Source organism: Mustelus asterias, chromosome 28 (genome assembly GCF_964213995.1).
Source record: "Mustelus asterias chromosome 28, sMusAst1.hap1.1, whole genome shotgun sequence".
NCBI lineage: Eukaryota > Metazoa > Chordata > Chondrichthyes > Carcharhiniformes > Triakidae > Mustelus > Mustelus asterias.
In genome coordinates, this window is record NC_135828.1 from 28,238,129 (window position 1) to 28,253,394 (window position 15,266).

A 15,266-nucleotide genomic window follows, 5' to 3' on the forward strand; every position below is an offset into this window, starting at 1 on the left:
ATTACAAAGGCCGATCTGAGGGGTTTGTGCAGGGAGAAGGATTCATGTGAACATTTTCTCACCCAGATTTCTCACTGCCCTCCGCCCTCAACCTCGGCACTGAATAATCTCTCATCCTCCATAATTTCAATCTTCATCTCAACTCCTCACACTCTCTCTCCTCTGATCTCTGATCCCCCCTAAATCTCATCTTAATCATCTTATCCAGTCTCGTGGTCATAACAAAGCACAGTGTATCACAGCTTGGTATGGGCTCCAGCTCTGCCCAAGACCGCAAGAAACTACAAAGGGTTGTGAATGTAGCCCAATCCATCACGCAAACCAGCCTCCCATCCATTGACTCTGTCTACACTTCCCACTGCCTTGGCAAAGCAGCCGGCATAATTAAGGACCCCACACACCCCGGACATTCTCTCTTCCACCTTCTTCCGTCGGGAAAAAGATAAAAAAAATCTGAGGTCACGTACCAACCGACTCAAGAACAGCTTCTTCCCTGCTGCCATCAGACGTTAGAATGGACCTACGCGCATTAAGTTGATCTTTCTCTACACCCTAGCTATGACTGTAACACTACATCCTGCACTCTCTCCTTTCCTTCTCTATGAACGGTGTGCTTTGCACGCAGGAAACAATACTTTTCACTGTATGCTAATGCATGTGATAATAATAAATCAAATCAAAGTGTCAGTTTTCAGTGTACACCGATAACACCCTGTTTACCTCACCACAACCTCTCTCGACTCCTCCACATCCAATACTCAATGAGCAGGAATGTTCTTCCATTATGTATTAGGAAGAAGGAAGCCATTGTTTTTGGTTCCTGCTTCAAATTTGTTCCTTAGTTACAGACTCCGCGCCTCTCCCTGACAACAGCCATCGACTAATCCAGTCTGTTCATAACCTCGGTGTCACGATAGACCCCGAGATGAGCTTCTGACATAAAATTACCACCAGTAAAACTGTCTATTTACACTTTGATGACATTGAGCAACTTTCCCCCAATCCCAATTCCTGCTGAAATCCTCATTCATGATTTTATCACCTCCGGACTTGACTATCCCACACATCGCTAGCTGGCCTTCCATGTTCTACCCTCTGTAAACTCAACATCATCTAAAACCTTGTTGCTTGTGCCTTAATTCACACCAAACCCCGTTCCCCACATCACCCCTGTGTTCGCTGACTGTCTCCTGCTCCTTTTCAAGGTCTGTCTTGGTTTTCAGATTCTCATCCTTATTTTCAATTTCCTCCAAGGCTTTGTCCCTCCCAACCCTTTCACTTCTTCCAGTCCCGCAACCCCCTGAAGTACCTGTGCTCCAAATCCAGCCCCCATTTTAATCACTCCATCGTTGCTGGCCATTTACCAGCAACTTTGGGCTGTGGATCATTGCGTGTTTTATGCAAGACTGGGTGGCGCGATGGCACAGTGGTTAGCACTGCTGCCTCACAGCGCTAGGGATCTGGGTTCCATTCTCGGCTTGGGTCACTGTCTGTGTGGAGTTTGCACGTTCTCCCCGTGTCTGGGGTGATCAGTAAGTTTGCGGACGACACAAAACTGGCAGGACTTGCAGATAGTGAGGAACATTGTCAGAAGCTACAGAAGGATATAGATAGGCTGGAAATTTGGGCAAGGAAATGGCAGATGGAGTTCAATCCTGATAAATGCGAAGTGATGCATTTTGGTGGGAATAATGTAGGGAGGAGCTACACGATAAATGGAAGAACCATAAAGGGTGTAGAGACGCAGAGGGACCTGGGTGTGCAAGTCCACAGATCTTTGAAGGTGACGTCACAGGTGGAGAAGGTGGTGAAGAAGGCATATGGCATGCTTGCCTTTATAGGACGGGGCATAGAGTATAAAAGTTGGGGTCTGATGTTGCAGCTGTATAGAACGTTGGTTCGGCCGCATTTGGAATACTGCGTCCAGTTCTGGTCGCCACACTACCAGAAGGACGTGGAGGCTTTGGAGAGAGTACAGAGGAGGTTTACCAGGATGTTGCCTGGTATGGAGGGGCTTGGTTATGAGGAGAGATTGGGGAAACTGGGGTTGTTCTCCTTGGAAAGACGGAGGATGAGGGGAGACTTAATAGAGGTGTATAAAATTATGAAAGGCATAGATAGGGTGAACGGTGGGAAGCTTTTCCCCGGGTCGGTGGTGACGTTCACGAGGGGTCATAGGTTCAAGGTGAAGGGGGGGGAGGTTTAACACAGATATCAGAAGGACATATTTCACACAGAGGGTCGTGGGGGCCTGGAATGTGTTGCCGGGCAAGGTGGTGGAGGCGGACACACTGGGAACATTTAAGACTTATCTAGACAGCTATATGAATGGAGTGGGAATGGAGGGATACAAAAGAGTGGTTTAGTTTGGACCAGGGAGCGGCGCGGGCTAATTGTTCTTTGTTTCTCGTTTCAAGGCTTCATTCTATGATCAACTTGCTGGTGCCAGTACAGAGCGAGACTGCAGATAGTTGGGAACCTGTCTCGGGGGCAGGGAATTCAGATGGTGTTCGTGGAAGTGGAAATGAATAGGGTTGGGAAGCATTTTCCGATCAGGGCCAGTGTGATCTCCTGGACTCGTTTCGATCGCCTCAGGGGGTCGGAGAGGAATTTCCCAGATTTTTTTCCCCCATATTGGCCCTGGGGTTTTTCACTCTGGGTTTTCGCCTCTCCCTGGAGATCACATGGTCTGGAATGGGGGGGTGGGGGTGAGTTAATAGGTTGTGATGAACAAAGCATCGTAGCTGTGAGGGACAGCTCGGTGGATAGGATATTAGTATGTAGATAGGCTGGAAAATTGGGCGGGGATCCTGGATTCAGGATTCAATCCTGGACCGGGGAGCGGCGCGGGCTTGGAGGGCCGAAGGGCCTGTTCCTGTGCTGTATTGTTCTTTGTTTGTTTGTCTGCGTGGGTTTCCTCCGGGTGCTCCGGTTTCCTCCCACAGTCCAAAAGACATGCTGGTTAGGGTGCATTGGCCACGCTAAATTCTCCCTCAGTGCACCTGAACAGGAGTGTGGCGACTCGGGGATTTTCACAGTCACTTCATTGCAGTGTTAATGTAAGCCTACATGTAACACTAATAAATAAACTTTAAACAAGCTAAGATTCAGCTGATCTATTTCTGCTTTTCAGAGATCCCGGCTGAGAGTCTCGCCTCCATGCCCTTCCTCAAGTCACTGAATATGAAATCTAACCCTCTGCGCAGTGAAACCCAGACAACTCAGCAGACAGTGTTACCATTTGAATTACTGACAGCAGATGAATAGTTACATGGGTTCGACATCAGAGCCTATTTGGAGTGCATACTGCCACAGGGGGGATGAAGAGAATGTCCCAGGAATACAGGATCGTGTGTGGCTCTTTACCAAACGGGGAAATCCAGCTGTTGTCGATCGGGAAATACGCCTTCGAAGATCGATTGGATGGTTCAAACAAATCAGCAGTGATGTCCTCTGTGACAGCTTTCAGCGTTTTTCCAGATCAAGCGTTTTTCCAGATCAAGCAATTAGATGATAGTCAAATCCGGTTTACAAATAGTGTACTTGGATTTGAAATGATTTTGATTTATGAAGTGACTGTAGTAAAACCGAGAGGGACCTGCTTTCTCTCATCAGCTGTCCGTCATTCCGGAGAGTTCGTTATTTAAATACCTTCGTCAAAAGGGGGAACCCTTGAAATAACAACTATCATCTCGGAGTCTCTCCTTTAAACTGTTGACGTGAATGGTTATTGCAATGATGGTTAATAGTTGTGGGTTTACAGTGAAATTATAATGAAGCATTGTGCTGCTTGAATTAGAGGACTGATGTGTTACGTTTATTGTGAGTTTATATCCACTGATTCACTTGCAGTGTGCTGTTCATACAGTACACTGTGTATCTGACACAGCATAATGTCTAACTCATAGATAAAGTACACTGTATCACATTGTCCTACTCCCCTGCCCTCCCCCCGTAACCTTGCACATTCTCTCTTTTCAGATAGCAATCCAATGCCCTTCTGAATACATCAATCGAACCTGCCTCCACCACCCTCTCAGGAAGCTTGTTCCAGTCTGCAGTAAATGTTTCCTCACATCACCTTTACTCCATTTCATAGAATCCCTACAGATAGAATCCCATTCGGCCCATGGCGTCTGCACCGACTCTCTGATAAAGCATCTCACACAGACCCCATCCCTGTAACCCCATATATTTACCCTGCTAATCCAGCTAGCCTTCACATCTTGGAACACTAAGGGGCAATTTAGCATGGACAATCCACCTAACCCGCACATCTTTGGACTATGGGAGGAATCCGGAGCCCCTGGAGGAAACCCACGCAGACACGGGGAGAACGTGCATACTCCACACAGGGCTGGAATTGAACCTGGGTCCCTGGAGCTGTGAGACAACAGTGCTAACCACTGTGCCACCATTTTTTCATTTGCACATTGTTTTCAATCTCTCATTCTTGACCTCTTTATTAGAATCCCGGCAGTGCAGAAGGAGGCCATTCAGCACTGACTCTTCAACAGGAACTCTTTTTTTTTACACAGTTGTGGTGATTGTCCCTTTAAAAATCGAACAGCTGAGTAAGGGCCACATGACTCGGGGAACCAATCGGGGAGCAGGGTGGTGGATCACCCCAGTAAGTGTGGCCCTCTGTACCCAGAGTCGGGAGCTGACCGCAGCCACAAGGCTGAGAGCCTCTGTATAAATCAACCAGTCGTGTTTTCCCCAAACTGGTGAATGAGCATCTTTACAACTAGAAACATAGAAAATAGGAACAGGAGCAGGCCATTCAGCCCGCTCTGCCATTCATTGTGATCCTCCATCTCAATACCATACTCCAGCATGCTCCCCATACCCTTTGGCACTTTTAGAGTCGAGAAATCTATTTCCTTCTTAAATACACTCAGTGACTTGGCCTCCACAGCCCTCTGTGGTAGAAAATTAGCCAAAATTCGCTGCACTCTGGGGTGGTTCCCGCAGATTGGAAAACAGCAAATGTGACGCCACTGTTTAAAAAAGGAGGTAGACAGAAGGCAGGTAACTATAGGCCGGTTAGCTTAACTACTGTAGTAGGGAAAATGCTTGAATCTATCATCAAGGAAGAAATAGTGAGACACCTGAATAGTAATTATCCCATTGGTAAGACGCAGCATGGGTTCATGAAGGGCAGGTCATGTTTAACTAATTTACTGGAATTCTTTGAGAACATTACATGTGCAGTGGACAATGGGGAACCTGTGGATGTGGTGTATCTGGGTTTCCAGAAGACATTCGACAAGGTGCCGCAAAAAGGCTGTTGCATAAGATAAAGGTGCTCAGTGTTACGGGGTAATGTATTAGCATGGATAAAGGATTGGTTAACTAACAGAAAGCAAAGAGTGGGGATTAATGTGTGTTTTACTGATTGGTGATAGTGACTAATGGTGTGCCTCAGGGATGAGTGTTGGGACTGCAATTGTTTACGATTTACATAGATGATTTGGAGTTGGGGACCAAGTGTAATGTGTCAAAATTCACAGATGACACTAAGATGAGTGGCAGAACAAAGTGTGCAGAGGATGCTGAAAGTCTGCAAAGGGATATAGATAGTTTAAGTGAGTGGGCGAGGGTCTGGCAGATGGAGTACAACATTGGTAAATGTGAGTCATCCATTTTGGTCGGAATAACAGCAAAATCGCCTATTATTTAAATGGTAAAAAAATTGCAGCATGCTGCTGTGCAGAGGGACCTGGGTGTCCTTCTGCAAAAATTACAATGAGTTGGTTTGCAGGTAATTAAGAAGGCAAATGGAATTTTGTCTATCATTGTTGGAGGGATGGAGTTTAAAAACAGCGAGGTTATGTTGCAGCTGTATAAGGTGCTGGTGAGGCCACACCTGGAGTACTGTGTACAGTTTTGGTCTCCTTACTTGAGAAAGGATATACTGGCTCTGGAGGGGGCTGCAGGAGAGATTCACTAGGTTGAGTCCGGAGTTGAGAGGGTTGGATTATGAGGAGAGACTGAGTAGACTGCGACTGTACTCACTGGAATTCAGAAGAATGAGGGGAGATCTTTTAGAAACATATAAGATTATGAAGGGAATAGATGAGACAGAAGCAGGGAAATTGTTTCCACTGGCGAGTGAAACTAGAACCAGGGGGCATGGCTTCAAAATAAGGGGGAGCAAATTTAGAACTGAGTTGAGGAGGAACTTCTTCACCCAAAGGGTTGTGAATCTGTGGAATTCCCTGCTCAGTGAAGCAGTTGAGGCTACCTCATTGAATGTTTTTAAGGCAAAAGATAGATAAATTTGTGAACAGTAAAGGAATTAAGAATTATGATGAGCGGGCGGGTAAGTGGAGCTCAGTCCACGAAAAGATCAGCTATGACCTTATGGTGGAGCAGGCTCGAGGGGCCAGACGGCCTACTCCTGCTCCTATTTCTAATGTTCTTGTATTATTTTTTTAGAATTCCACAGGTTCAGCAGTCTCTGAGTGAAGAAGTTTCTCCTCATCTTGGTCCTAAATGACCTACCCTGTATCCTGAGACTATGACCCCTTGTTCTAGAACCTGCCCCACCCCCACCAGCCAGAGGAAACAATATCCCTGCATCCAGTCTCTCCAGCCCTGGTAGAATTTTATACATTTCAATTTGATTCCTTCTCATTTCTTCTAAATTCCAGTGAATACAGGCCCAGTCGACCCAATCTCTCCTCATACAACAATTCTGCCATCCCAGGAAACAGACTGGTGAATCTTTCCTGCACTCCCTCTGTGGCAAGTTTATCCTTTCTTAGATAAAGAGACAAAAACTGCACAAGTACCTCAGGTGTGGTCTCACCAAGGCCCTGTGCAGCTGCAGTAAGAAATCCTTGTTCAACTCCTCTTGCAATGAAGGCCAAGGTATCATTTGCTTTCCTAACTGCTTGCTGTACCTGCATGCTTGCTTTCAGTGACGAGTGTACAAGTGGATAACTTCACATTTATCCACATTATCCTGCATCTGCCATATATTTACCCACGCACTCAACTTGTCTAAATGACCTTGAAGCCTCTTTACATCTTCCTCACAGCTCACATTCCCACCAAGTTTTGTGTCATCAGCAAACTTGAAAATGTGACAATTGGTTCCCTCATCCAAATCATTTATTCCTACTCTGCTAACCATTTAGCAGATTTCCACTCCATCTGACGAAGGAGCAGCACTCCGAAAGCTAATGGTATTTGCTACCAAATAAACCTGTTGGACTTTAACCTGGTGTTGTTAAAACTGTTACTGTGTCAACCATTTCTCAATCCATGCCAATACATTACCCCCAATCCCATGCACTTTAATTTTGCACACTAACCTCTTATGTGGGACTTTATCAAAAGCTTTCTGAGAATCCAAATACACCACATTCACTGGTTCACCCTTATCTATTCTACTAGTTACATCCTCATAAACTCCAGTAGGTTTGTTGAACTTGATTTCCTTTTCAGAAATACGTGTTGATTTTGTCTAATCCAGTTGACATTTTCTAAGTGTCCTGTTATCACATCTTTTATAATAGACTCTAGCATTTTCCCTAATACTAATGTTAGGCAAACTAGTCTGTAATTCCCTGTTTTTTAGCTCTCTCCTTGTTTAAATAGCGGAGTTAGATTTGCCACCTTCCATTCTGCCAAATTCTACAGAATCTGGGTAGATGACAACAAGCACATCCACTATTTTCATGGCCTTTAGCACCCTGGGATTATCGGGCCCTGGGGATTTATTGGCTTTCAGTTCCATTAATTTCTCCAGCATTATTTTTTAATAATACTAATTTCCTTCAATTCCTCCTTCTCACTAGACCCTTGATTCCTTCACATTTCTGGGAAGTTATTTTTGTCTTCCTCTGTGAAGACAGAACTAAAATCTATTGGGCCAAATGCGGGCAATTAGGATTAGTTTAGGGGGTTTAAAAAAAAGGCGGCATGGACAAGTTGGGCCGAAGGGCCTGTTTCCGTTCTGTAAACCTCTATGACTCTTAAGTAGTTGTTAAATTGTTCTGCCGTTTCCTTGTTCTCTATTATAGATTCCCTTGTTTTGGACTGTAAGCGACCTACATTTGTCTTCACTGATCTTTTTCTTTTTATATACATAAAGGAGCTTTTACAGTCCACTTTTATGTTGCTTGTAAGTTAACTCTCGTACTCTATTTCTCCCTTCTTGATCAATCTATTTGTCCTCCTTTGCTGAATACTGAACTTCTCCCAATCCTCAAATTTGCCTCTTTTTCTAGTAACTTTGTAGGATCCCTCTTTGGATCCTTATTCTTAATTTCATTTGTAAACCATGGTTGGGCTGCTTTTCTTGTTGTGATTTTGTTTCAGAAAGGAATGTATAATTGTTACAATGGGTACATTTGTTCCTCAAATATTAGCCATTGCCTATGCACCGTCATGCCTTTAATGAATTTCCCCAATCTATTTTGCCCAATTCGTGCCTCTTACCTTTGTTTAAGACCTGAGTTTCAGATTGGATTTTTTCACGGTGCATTCTAAGGAATTGTATCAGGTTATGGTCACTGTTCCCTCAAGGACCCTGCACAAGAAGATTATTAATTAACCTCTTCTCATTGCAGAATACCAGATCCAGGATAGCATGTTTCCTTGTTGGTTCCTCAACATACTGGTCTAAATCTCGTACACGCTCCAGGAATTCATCTGCCACATTATTGTTGCTAATTTGATTTGCCCAATCTATCTGTAGATTAAAGTCATCCATGATTACTGTGGCACTGTTGTTACATGCATCCTGAATTTCCATCCCCTCCTTTACCACTACTGTTTGGAGACCTATAGACAACTTTCCTGCCCCTTTGTTGAATCTTATCACCACCCAGGCTGACTCGCCTCTGGAATTTCTGAGCCAATATCCTCTCTCACGATTGAGATTTCATCCTGAACTAACAACACCACCGCACTCCTTTCCGTTTTGCTCAGTCCTTCCTAAATATTGAATCCCCTTGGATATTCAGTTCCCAGCCTTGGACACCCTGCAGCCATGTCTCTGTAATCACAATCATATCGTACAACGCTGGACCGTGTACAACGCTGGACCGTGTACAACACTGAACCGTGACCAATGCTGAACCGTGACCAACGCTGAACCGTGTACAACGCTGAACCGTGTACAACGCTGAACCGTGACCAATGCTGAACCGTGTACAACGCTGAACCGTGTACAACGCTGAACCGTGTACAACATTGAACTATGTACAACACTGTATATTGAACTATGTACAACACTGTATATTGAACTGTGTACAACAATTGCAATCATATTGTACCCGTGTACAACATTGTCCCACGCTGAACCAACAACATTGTCTCTCAGGATCTGTGAGAAAGATGTAATTGTGAGGAATAATTTGCGTCATGAATTTGGGGACAGAGCTGTGATTGCAATCTAATTTATTACATTAAGGACGCCACATAAATAAAAGTTGTTGTTGAGCTCTGGGCGCCTTCAAGGATTCAAACAAGATGAGAGTCGCCGGAAACACCCGAGTCCCCCCCGAGCGGCCCCGAGTCCCCCCCGCGTCCCCGAGTCCCGCCGAGCGGCCCCGAGTCCCCCCCGAGCGGCCCCGCCGAGCGGCCCCGAGTCCCCCCCGCGTCCCCGAGTCCCCCCGAGCGTCCCCGAGTCCCCCCCGAGCGGCCCCGAGTCCCCGCCGAGCGGCCCCGAGTCCCCCCCGAGCGGCCCCGAGTCCCCCCCGAGCGGCCCCGAGTCCCCCCCGCGTCCCCGAGTCCCCCCCGAGCGGCCCCGAGTCCCCGCCGAGCGGCCCCGAGTCCCGGCCGAGCGGCCCCGAGTCCCCGCCGAGCGGCCCCGAGTCCTCCCCGAGTCCCCCCCGAGTCCTCCCCGAGTCCCCGCCGAGCGGCCCCGAGTCCCCGCCGAGCGGCCCCGAGTCCCCCCGAGTTTCCGCCGCCGCCGGGCCGGCCTCGCTACGCTGGCTTCGCGCTCCGCGGGCTCTGAGCTCCGGGATGGAGGCTCACAGTCTGGAGACGGAAGCGGAGATTCTCCACAAGTCGCCGATGATCCACGGGAAGGAGCAGCTCCGGCACGGCCACAAACCCCCCATCCTCCTGCCGGTGGTGAGTCTCCCGGCCCGGCTCCGCCGCCAGGCCCAGCGCCTCCGCCGCGTTTTCCTGCCCAGCCCGCCCCAGAGTGGCTCCCCGCTCTGCCACTGGGGGCAGAGCTGCACCCCAATCCCCGGCCACTGGGGGCAGAGCTGCACCCCAATCCCCGGCCACTGGGGGCAGAGCTGCACCCCAATCCCCGGCCACTGGGGGCAGAGCTGCACCCCAATCCCCGGCCACTGGGGGCAGAGCTGCACCCCAATCCCCGGCCACTGGGGGCAGAGCTGCACCCCAATCCCCGGCCACTGGGGGCAGAGCTGCACCCCGGGCACTGGGGACAGAGCTGCACCGCGGGCATTGGGGGCAGAGCTGCACCGCGGGCATTGGGGGCAGAGCTGCACCCCGGGCACTGGGGGCAGAGCTGCACCCCGGGCACTGGGGGCAGAGCTGCACCGCGGGCATTGGGGGCAGAGCTGCACCCCGGGCTCTGGGAGCAGAGCTCCACCCCTATCGCCGGGCAGTGGGGCCGGAGCTGCACCCCAATCGCTGGGCTCTGGGGGCAGAGCTGCACCCGATCGCCGGCACTGGGGGCAGAGCTGCACCCTGATCCCCAGGCTCTGGGGGCAGAGCTGCACCCTGATCCCCAGGCTCTGGGGGCAGAGCTGCACCCCGATCCCCGGGCTCTGGGGGCAGAGCTGCACCCCGATCCCCGGGCTCTGGGAGCAGAGCTCCACCCCTATCGCCGGGCAGTGGGGCCGGAGCTGCACCCCAATCGCTGGGCTCTGGGGGCAGAGCTGCACCCCGATCCCCAGGCTCTGGGGGCAGAGCTGCACCCCGATCCCCGGGCACTGGGGGCAGAGCTGCACCCCGATCCCCGGGCACTGGGGGCAGATTTACACGACGATGCAGTACCAGTACTCCAAGTAATCTGAGCAGGATGATTTACCTGGGTTGTGGCAGGGAGGTTTGTTGATGAATTGGTTTAGAATTCCTGCCAGAGTAACACTGCTAAGGCTGCTTCACACTGACTGCTTCATCCGTGGCTTCCTCAGTCCAATATTGATGTTAAAAAGTAAAGTCGATTTATTAGTGTCACAGCTAGGCTTACATTCACACTGCAATGAAGTTACTGTGAAAATCCCAGAGTCGCCACACTCCGGCACCTGTTCGGATACACTGAGGGAGAATTTAACATGGCCAACGCAGCTAACCAGCACGTCTTTGGACTGTGGGGGGAAACCGGAGCACCCGGAGGAAAACCATACAGACACGGGGAGAACATGCAAACTCCACACCCAAGCTGGGAATTGAACCCGGGTCCCTGGCGCTATTAGGCAGCAGTACTAACCACTGTGCCACGAGCCGAGGTTGCGGCAGTATTGGAAAAGATGCCTTGCTCCAATGTCTCTGTACAGGACTCATTTACTGAATCTGATATAGCTGGAAATTTAAAAAAAAAATTCTTTCATGGGCTGAAGGGCTGCTTTCTGAGGCAGCACAGTGGTCAACATTGCTGCCTCACAGCGCCGGGGACCCGGGTTCAATTCCAGCCTCGGGTCACTGTCTGTGTGGAGTTGGCACATTCTCCATGTGTCTGCGTGCGTTTCCTCCGGGTTCTCTGGTTTCCTCCCACACTCCAAAGATGTGTGGGTTAGGTGGATTAGCCATGTTAAATTGCCCCTTAGTGTCAGGGGGTTGTGCAGGGTAAATACCGGGGTTACAGGGAGATAGGGCCCGGGTAGGATTATTGTCAGTGCAGGATTGATGGCCTTCTGCACCGTAGGGGTGCTTTGATCCTATGATGTGGTTGTCACTGGCTAGATCATCCTGAATTGAATTGAGGCCATTTCAGATTATCCGATATAAGAGTGTCTGCTCGTCCAAACCTTCTGTTTTCTCACCTGTAGTGGCTGATGTGAGGCTGGTTATTTTGGTGAAACACACACGATGAGTAGAGCATGGCCATGTATCTCACAAAGGTCACCCTTTGACCTGGTCCTCACCGCAGTATCATCCTGTTGTGACAGTTTCTCACTTAGAGAACTGTGATAGACCAAACTTTACAATGTACTGTTTAAGTTCTGTAGACATCCAGGGCCAATAGAGGCAGTGACAGACACTATAGATAGAACCTTCAATGCTGGCGTGTGTTTACTGTGCGACTGACATTAACTCTTTGTGCATTACAGCTCATGTCACACATTGCATTCATTTGAATATCGATTTGGTGACAATATTTTTGAATATTCATATATCCTGCCCATTGATTCAGACTTCAGCTTGTCACAGGGAAGCACAATCTGTAGGAACTGTTTCTCAATCTGTATATATCACATCACTGCTCCTAACGCATAGAAGACTGGTTATCCGTTCTGATTCAACACTGCTCCAAATCCAGATTGAGTTGTATCACGGTGGCACAGTGGTTAGCACTGCTGCCTCGCAGCACCAGGGTCCCGGGTTCGATTCCCAGCTTGGGTCACCGTCTGTGCGGAGTCTGCACATTCTCCCCGTGTCTGTGTGGGTTTCCTCCGGGTGCTCCGGTTTCCTCCCACAGTACGAAAGACGTGCTGGTTAGGGTGAATTGCTGAATTCTCCCTCAGTGTCCCCAGCCTTCTATGCGTTAGGAGCAGTGATGTGATATATACAGATTGAGAAACAGTTCCTACAGATTGTGCTTCCCTGTGACAAGCTGAAGTCTGAATCAATGGGCAGGATATATGAATATTCAAAAATATTGTCACCAAATCGATATTCAAATGAATGCAATGTGTGACATGAGCTGTAATGCACAAAGAGTTAATGTCAGTCGCACAGTAAACACACGCCAGCATTGAAGGTTCTATCTATAGTGTCTGTCACTGCCTCTATTGGCCCTGGATGTCTACAGAACTTAAACAGTACATTGTAAAGTTTGGTTTATCGCAGTTCTCTAAGTGAGAAACTGTCACAACAGGATGATACTGCGGTGAGGACCAGGTCAAAGGGTGACCTTTGTGAGATACATGGCCATGCCCTACTCATCGTATAGAAACACAGAGGGACCTAGGTGTGCAAGTCCACAAATCCTTGAAGGTGGCAACACAGGTGGAGAAGGTGGTGAAGAAGGCATATGGTATGCTTGCTTTTATAGGACGGGGTATAGAGTATAAAAGCTGGAGTCTGATGATGCAGCTGTATAGAACGCTGGTTAGGCCACATTTGGAGTACTGCATCCTGTTCTGGTCGCCGCACTACCAGAAGGACGTGGAGGCGTTAGAGAGAGTGCAGAGAAGGTTTACCAGGATGTTGCCTGGTATGAAGGGTCTTAGCTATGAGGAGAGATTGGGTAAACTGGGGTTGTTCTCCCTGGAAAGACGGAGAATGAGGGGGGATCTAATAGAGGTGTACGAGATTATGAAGGGTATAGATAGGGTGAACAGTGGGAAGCTTTTTCCCAGGTCGGAGGTGACGATCACGAGGGGTCACGGGCTCAAGGTGAGAGGGGCGAAGTATAACTCAGATATCAGAGGGACGTTTTTTACACAGAGAGTGGTGGGGGCCTGGAATGCGCTGCCAAGTAGGGTGGTGGAGGCAGGCACGCTGACATCGTTTAAGACTTACCTGGATAGTCACATGAGCAGCCTGGGAATGGAGGGATACAAACGATTGGTCTAGTTGGACCAAGGAGCGGCACAGGCTTGGAGGGCCGAAGGGCCTGTTTCCTGTGCTGTACTGTTCTTTGTTCTTCTTTGTTCTTTGTGTGTGTTTCACCAAAATAACCAGCCTCACATCAGCCACTACAGGTGAGAAAACAGAAGATTTGGACGAGCAGACACTCTTATATTGGATAATCTGAAATGGCCTCAATTCAATTCAGGATGGTCTAGCCAGTGACAACCAGCCACATCATGGAGTGTGGCAACTAGGGGATTTTCACAGTGACTTCTTTGCAGTGTGAATATAAGCCTACTTGTGACTAATATACTTCACAAAGCATGGTAAACATTTGGAACTCTCTTTCACAAACACTAATCGATGGTAGGTGAATTTCTAAGTTTAAATCTGAGATTGTTAGGGTTTTTTTCCTGAGGTGTCATGGAATAAGAGATGAAAGTGGGTGTATGGAATTAGATCAGCCATAGTTTCACTCAATATGGAACAGGCCGAAAGGTCCAGATGACCTGTTCCCGTGTTCCTGTCTATAAAGTTTGTCCCTGTTTCAGATCACACTGTGTTTGATGCATTGATGAAGAAACATTTCCGGGTGTTGCAGACTCGAGTTGTTTCTTCATCTCCCCAAACCAACTGTTTCCAAATCCTCTGCGATGACCTCTAACCCCTACACTCCTTCCACCATCTTGCGTTGAAAGTCTCCTGATTTGGAGCTGATCCCAAATGAGGCAGATTTCTGGAGATAATCGGTGAGAATATTCAGCCTGGGGAAGGACACCATTCAGTAAAATGATGAACAGGGGGTCTTCTGGCACAGTCGATTGTGTTCTGCCTCTGACCCTCTGGAGATATCGGTGACTGGGTGTGTGGTTAGAGACAAGACTTGGGGCCCAAACTCATTGTGGACATTGAGAATCACAGTAACCTTCACACCGAGTAACGCATTGCTCCATCCTCAATATTCAGCAAAACAAAATGCTTTCACCTGATCTCAGCAGATGTGTGGTCCACTGTTTGGTACGACAGGAGGTCAGCATTGTTGCAGGAGTGACCATATCCTATCTGACCAGTGTCTCCTCCAGCTTCTCCCTTAAAGCAGCTGCTTCAGGGGGACTGTGCCTATTGCCTTGATGTGGAGATGCCGGCGTTGGACTGGGGTAAACACAGTAAGAAGTTTAACAACACCAGGTTAAAGTCCGACAGGTTTATTTGGTAGCAAAAGCCACACAAGCTTTCGGAGCTCCAAGCCCCTTCTTCAGGTGAGTGGGAATTCTGTTCACAAACAGGGCATATAAAGACACAAACTCAATTTACATGAATAATGGTTGGAATGCGAATACTTACAGCTAATCAAGTCTTTAAGATACAAACAACGTGAGTGGAGAGAGCATCAAGACAGGCTAAAGAGATGTGTATTGTCTCCAGACAAGACAGCCAGTGAGACTCTGCAGGTCCAGGCAGGCTGTGGGGATTACAAATAGTGTGACATGAACCCAATATCCCGGTTGAGGCCGTCCTCGTGTGTGCGGAACTTG

The 15,266-nt window shown here is 48.4% G+C and overlaps 2 protein-coding genes across 5 annotated transcripts in view; both read left to right on the plus strand.

The window, feature by feature from the left end:
- The window catches only part of lrrc20 (leucine rich repeat containing 20), a 28,217-nt gene extending 20,990 nt beyond the window's left edge, over window positions 1–7,227 (plus strand). Inside the window, exons 4-5 of one of the 2 annotated variants that reach the window (XM_078199772.1) lie at window positions 3,134–5,851; window positions 6,803–7,227. In XM_078199772.1, the coding sequence (XP_078055898.1) occupies window positions 3,134–3,267 (134 nt within the window). In that variant the 3' untranslated portion in view covers window positions 3,268–5,851; window positions 6,803–7,227. The remainder of the gene's footprint in view (window positions 1–3,133; window positions 5,852–6,802) is intronic. The other variant, XM_078199773.1, reaches the window with a different exon arrangement.
- Window positions 7,228–9,867: 2,640 nt separating this feature from the next.
- tbrg1 (transforming growth factor beta regulator 1) overlaps window positions 9,868–15,266 on the plus strand; it is a 95,365-nt gene continuing 89,966 nt past the window's right edge. The window contains exon 1 of one of the 3 annotated variants that reach the window (XM_078199774.1): window positions 9,868–10,092. In XM_078199774.1, the coding sequence (XP_078055900.1) occupies window positions 9,982–10,092 (111 nt within the window). In that variant the 5' untranslated portion in view covers window positions 9,868–9,981. The remainder of the gene's footprint in view (window positions 10,093–15,266) is intronic. The other 2 variants (XM_078199775.1, XM_078199776.1) reach the window with 2 other exon arrangements.